Consider the following 6,000-nt stretch of genomic DNA (forward strand, 5'->3'; position numbering starts at 1 on the left):
TGTTGTTTGTTTAGTCGTGAGTACAGTTAAAGTGATGCTGTGGAGAAAGTGCACTTCTTCCAACAAAGACAAAATTAAGTCAATATGTGTAAAAAGCTTCTTGTTAATTAATAGAATGGTTTGTTTTTTTTTAAAGAAAGACTTTAAGGTATGATGAAGAAAGGATCTGCTATGCTCTTTCTTTGCCCCCTTTTTCTGTTTTGAAGCAGAAAGCGGTAAGCAGCACATTCCAGTAAATCACAACTAATTTCAGCCCTGCTTGACGTGCCTACTAAAGTAGAAACACATGCACTACCTCCCCTTTCTTTTCCTTCCTGCCACAGCCAGCCTACACTTTTCCTTTACTCAATCTCTCAGTCCCACTCTGTTTCTCTTTCTTGAGCTTTGTTCAGCGCAGCCTGCATGCCTCGGACAAATAGTCAAATGATCAATAGTTATTTCCATATTTCAACATCTTCTGCTTTTAGCACGTTTGCTCATGTTTTTTTTCTCCTTCTCCTACCTCAGCTGTGTTGAGACATTAGACAAAATAAATCACTAAATACAACGTTTGCATTTACAGTGACTGCTGGTGTTTAGTTGCACAATAACAGGAAAAGATTAGCATGTTTTTACAAAGAAACAAATGTGGTAAATGCATTTGATGAGCAGACATGTTAAGCTTTATAAAGACCTTTCACTTTGTTAACTGGCTTTGCTTACTAACCACATGTCGGTAGAAAGGCTTTTAGCTTTGTAATAGGTAGCTCTGTTGGCATGACCCAATCATATCACTTTTTTTTTTTCATTCTCCTGACCCTCTACATATAAAATCTGCACCTACTTTTAGCCATTCCACTTTAACTCTACTCCACACTCTTCTTCTCTCAACTCCCAGCTTTTCTTTTTCATTAATAATTGTATTGTTTAAAAAAAATAATAATTTGCTTTCATGTTTGGCTTGTGAGAACAATCACGGCTTTTTCCTTTTTGCTCCCTGTTTTTCCAGCTCTACTGATCCCCATTTCATGTCCGCCCAGCTTTTTATCCTCTGCCTCATCCCTCATTTGACATGTTTCATCCTTAGCTTCATTTTGCTTTCTGTGTGATGCTTCTTTTTAGTGTAAAGCAGTTGTTTACTGAGGACCAGGGGGAAAATATGGAGTTAAACTACAGTGAATTAAGATGATTTATGAGGGGCGAAATAAACCATAGTTTATCATTCATTTTTAATCAACTTCCGAAGTAGGTCAGGCCAAAAAAGATTTACAGACAGTTTAGTTCCCAGTAACACAACCGGGTCAGCAACCCTCGGTCACTAGGGGAAAGACCCCTGACAACGATAGGTCGTTAGGGGAAAATGTGTCTGGTTGGTGAGTAGTATGCAGAGGTTGCCAGCTGTCACTAGGTAAAATTGATAGCAAAGAGGCATACAGTGCTGCCCTCAAAAGCTCTTTGTGATTGCTTTGGTTATTAGCAGATTCCCCTAATCACCTGTAATCTGCATGGAAGATGTTGACTTGTCTGCAAACGCCCCCCACTTACTCAGCTAGTGGTAGGGAAACTGTGAAAAGGGGAGTGTACTTCTTTCCCTAGCAACTAGATGTTTCCAGAGGGCTGCCTCTAGGCCTGTGTGACTGTGATGCCTTAGGGTGGTAGCTAGCATCACTGGCATCAGACCCATAGTAGCATGATAGGATTGATACTTTGTATGGAAAGTGAAAATCACAGTGGTTTAGTGGTCACAAAAATGTGTTCAGAATTGAAGGTAATTCATCTCATACAGTATGATACCCTGGTCTCCCTTACACAAGCTGCTTTTGCAGGTTAAAAATATCAGTATTGGTAATACTGGCAATGTATTGATAATGGTATTGGATCAATACCAAAATTTACAGCATTGCACAGCACTAGTGGTAGCCTGGTGGCACCTTTGACAGCATGCACTCATCACTGAAAGAAATTTATGGTTTGAAAATGTGAATACACTTCCAGAGTCCACCATCAACAAGTCATTCATCAGAAACCTGTTTGCCTAGTAATTCATTGTGGTTAAATGTAAATGAATGTAAATTTAACAGAAGCTTGTGACAAGGTTTTCTTGTCAAGATCCCTCTTCGCGTTTAATGTTATTCCTTTTCAGTTGGATTCAGGCGCAGATGGCTGAATGCAAATGTTGGCGGCAGATTCAAATTTATGAGACGAGAGTTGTGTAAATTCCTGACAATTGTGCATAAACCAGACACAGGCCAGCAGTTTCTCTATGTAAAACTTCCCCTAACGTGTAAGCTGTAAGACTGCCTGGGAGCAGAGTGCACGAGAAAACAGGATGGTCTTGTGTTAATATTTCCCATTTAAAAACAAATAGACCAAAACCCAAGCAAACTGATGTTGGTCCATATTTTTGTTCTTTTCTTTCTGCCAAGCCTTCGCTGCTGCGGCCATCAAACATAAATACAAAAGCTCTGGACAAAAGTAATTATCCTCTGAGCTTAAAAACAAGGATAAAAGTGCTTTTTTTTCCATTTGTATTAGAGACAATTTCCTCTTTTTAAACCACAAATACAATCACAATATTTTCTCTTCGCTGGTCGCTTAGCAACTGAAGAACAGTTTTCCAGTGACATCAGGGCAGAGAGTGAGAGAGAGAGCGATTTTTTTTTTCTTTTCTTCTTTTAAGGACCTGGTTTCAATGAAGTCAGACTTGGGTGAAATTGGATTTCATTGTATACAATTAAAGTAGATGTGCCAGTGTGAAACCTAGTTTGGACTTGAGATTACTTGAACATTGTAGGCACAAAAACGAGTGACTAAAAAGCTGGCACTTTTTTATTATAGAGACCTAATCAACTTGAAAATGGAGGAGAAACTTGTCTCCTCCGTGCATTTTCTTTATTCCCCATCTGCAGTGGAGTGTGGAACCTGCATTACTGTCTCAACTTTTCTTTGGATGGGGAGAGATGTCAGGGCTATGGGCCTGACTGCACTGACACCAACACAGAAAAATGTTTCCTCTTACTGAGGTAGGTGTGTGTGTGTGTGTGTGTGTGTGTGTGTGTGTGTGTGTGTGTGTGTGTGTGTGTGTGTGTGTGTGTGTGTAGGCTTACCGTCGGTCGTTCCTCCTGCGTCGGAAGAGCTTTTTGGTGTGTGCAATCTCAGCCTCGTTAGGAAGGGGTGGGAAGACCTGTAACAAGACAAATCACAGAGTAAGAATAAGCATCGCTGCTTTCAAAACTAGCATAAAGAATATACACATGACTTCAACAATAATCCATTAAAACACACTTGAGTTGCTAGTATGTGCACAAATGTCTACAGCTACAGTTAGAACTGTCCTTGATGATGATTTTGATTTTAAGAGAGTGAAGAGTGTTGAACATCTTGTTCCTTTCCACAGGATGACTAAAGTACTGCTACAAGAATTCTCACAGTAATAGTTGACCAACAATTTTTATTCAGGCTTGTGTGACTGCTGGAACTTTTTCCACAGTACTTGTAAGTCATGGAGGAAGTCCCCCCCCCACGTTTGTGCTTGTGATACTTCTGAAATGAGGAAGTATCGAAGTTCATAGAAACCTGTTTTCAGGATCTTTTTCAAACTGTCCTTCAAGGTACATACTCACTAGCACATGATAAGACACAAGCATATTTTTTTCACAAGACCAGCGCCCATTTTTAAAAATCTCAGTACCGCATCAGCTGTGCAAACAACTTCTGGTTTTAAAATTGAACAAAATTGGGGGAAAATGGACCGGGAGTGGAGCCTATATGTGCTGGAGGAAATACACTGAAAATTTCATTCATGAAATGAAGCTCGCAATTTTCTCTCAGCCTGATACTTGAAGTATTCACAGAGATGGTGATGTAGGAAGAAAATAAAGAAACAGGATTAGAAGAAAGAAAAAGACCACACTCATGCTGTGTGTGAAAAGCTAGGCTGTGAGTCTGTGCCACAAAAAGCATTTCAGGTAGGCAGCTCCGCACTGTAAAATGGCAGCTCTCTTACCCTTGGAAGGGCCATAGCCATGGGACTTAAAGGCCTCTTAGCATCTGTTGGTTCATCAGCAACCAATCTAAATTTAGGGTTGGGTTTTGTTTTAACCACATGCTAAATAGGGACTATTTTAGAAACTAGAATATGCTACATTTCAAATGAAGTGTCACATTTTGGCATAAATATTTTTCTGTTAAAAGCTTTTCTATTTAGGTGTTACAAATAGGAGAACATCCATCGATCTTGTCACAGATGGCTAACACAGACAACCATTCACGCTCACATTTACACCTACAGCCAATCACTAGTTAACCTTGTTTGCATGTTTTTGGACTGTGGGAGGAAGCTGAAATACGCTGAGAGAACCCACACAGGCACAGGGAGAACATGCAAACTACACTCAGAAAGGCACCAGTCCACCATTTGATTCAAACCCACTTACTGTGAGGCCACAATGCTTATCACTGTACAACTGTGCTGCCCCAAGAAGAAGAATAAAAAGAAAAAATATCCTAATATCCTGTTGGACATTAAGAGTATATAACATACACACTCTATTGGCGATATCTTCTATCCTGTCATTGCTGCTGTTGTTCCTTTGCCAACCACCAGCTCGCCCCAACTGGCTGTGGTGTATTACTGCCCTTCCCCGAGCCTGGTTCTGTTGACGATTTCTTCCTGTTAAAATGTTTTTTTTCCTTCCCACTGTCGCCACTGGTGCTTGCTCATTAGAGGAGGTCTGATTGTTGAGGTTTTCTCTCTAGTGCTGTATGGTCTTTACCTTATAATGCAAAGAGTCCTGATGAGACCGTTGTTATAATTTGGTGCTAATGAGTAACCTAAAACTGAACTGAATAGTTGTTGCATCACTGTAGAGTTCTCATTGGCCATGCAAATAAAAACAGGAAAAAAAAATCCCTTTAGGGCATAAGCCATCTCTCTTCGGAGCTTCCTGCTGGGCAGTGATCCTCAGGGAGTTCCTGGAACTGTTTGATCCACCTATAGTATGTAGAATTGTCCTTGAAGATCTCTTTGATCCGCTGCTTCAAACAAGGATTTCAAACATCCTTTTCATTTCCAAAGGATGACTGAACTATTACCACAGTAATAGCTGAGTGAGAGTTATTGATTGTGATTAGTTATTCGCAGGCATGACTTTGACAAACTGCACAGTAATAGGATGGCTATGGCGAAAATCCACTGCCTCATGTCATTCACTGCAAACAGATACACTCAGTAATTTACTCAATAATGACCAGTACATTGTGTGTGTGTGTGTGTGTGTGTGTGTGTGTGTGTGTGTGTGTGTGTGTGTGTGTGTGTGTGTGTGTGTGTGTGTTTATGCACTCTGGAATCATTAGAAGTTGAGCACCAGCAATCATCATACAAATGTATTAAAAAGAAGCCAAGTGTCTAAAACTGCATAAAAATGGATAAGAGAGAGACAAAAGCTATTATAAGCCTCTTTTTTTATTGTACCAATAACTGAACTCAAATATGTTCTGTTTAAAATGTAATAGGAAAGAGGAAAGCAGGATATCCTCACTTTTGTGCAGGTGAAAGCAGCAGAGATATGAAAACAAACAATAATTCATTGAGGGACGAGGAACAGTTATTAATGTTTTTTAGTTTAAATCAAGACTTAACACTTCCCAGGGTTTTAATAAATAGCACAAGGTGCCCTGCATTGGAAGCGACAAAGTATAATCAAACAAATAAGAAACATGAGTATGTTTTTACAGTTAGTTCTAACATGGATATTTCCAATGCACACTGTGTTGGATGTCTTACTTACACAGTTCACTTCTTGTGAAAAGGACATAAGACTGTCTGCCATCCATTAAACATCAGCCCTGTCAGTCAAACATCATCATTATGCGCTGTTACCATGGTTACAGGCAGGACTAGCACATGCAGTGTGCAATAAGAGTGAGTGCAGGAGGCTTGGTACTCCTGGTTTCAGGTCTCCCACCCTCATTTTCAAGTACATTGTGTGACACACACACACACACACACACACACACACA

General features: G+C 40.0%; 1 protein-coding gene across 4 annotated transcripts in view; it reads right to left on the reverse strand.

Annotated features, from left to right (window-relative positions):
* Positions 1-6,000, reverse strand: part of ctif (CBP80/20-dependent translation initiation factor) — a 61,569-nt gene that overhangs the window by 21,734 nt on the left and 33,835 nt on the right. For all 4 annotated transcript variants that reach the window (XM_005931230.2, XM_005931231.2, XM_005931229.3 and 1 more), the window contains exon 8: positions 3,087-3,163. In XM_005931230.2, coding sequence (XP_005931292.1) covers positions 3,087-3,163 — 77 coding nt within the window. The remainder of the gene's footprint in view (positions 1-3,086; positions 3,164-6,000) is intronic.

The sequence above is a fragment of the Haplochromis burtoni genome, unplaced genomic scaffold (genome assembly GCF_018398535.1).
Source record: "Haplochromis burtoni strain Fernald_Lab_line unplaced genomic scaffold, NCSU_Asbu1 Contig_137, whole genome shotgun sequence".
Classification (NCBI taxonomy): Eukaryota; Metazoa; Chordata; class Actinopteri; order Cichliformes; family Cichlidae; genus Haplochromis; species Haplochromis burtoni.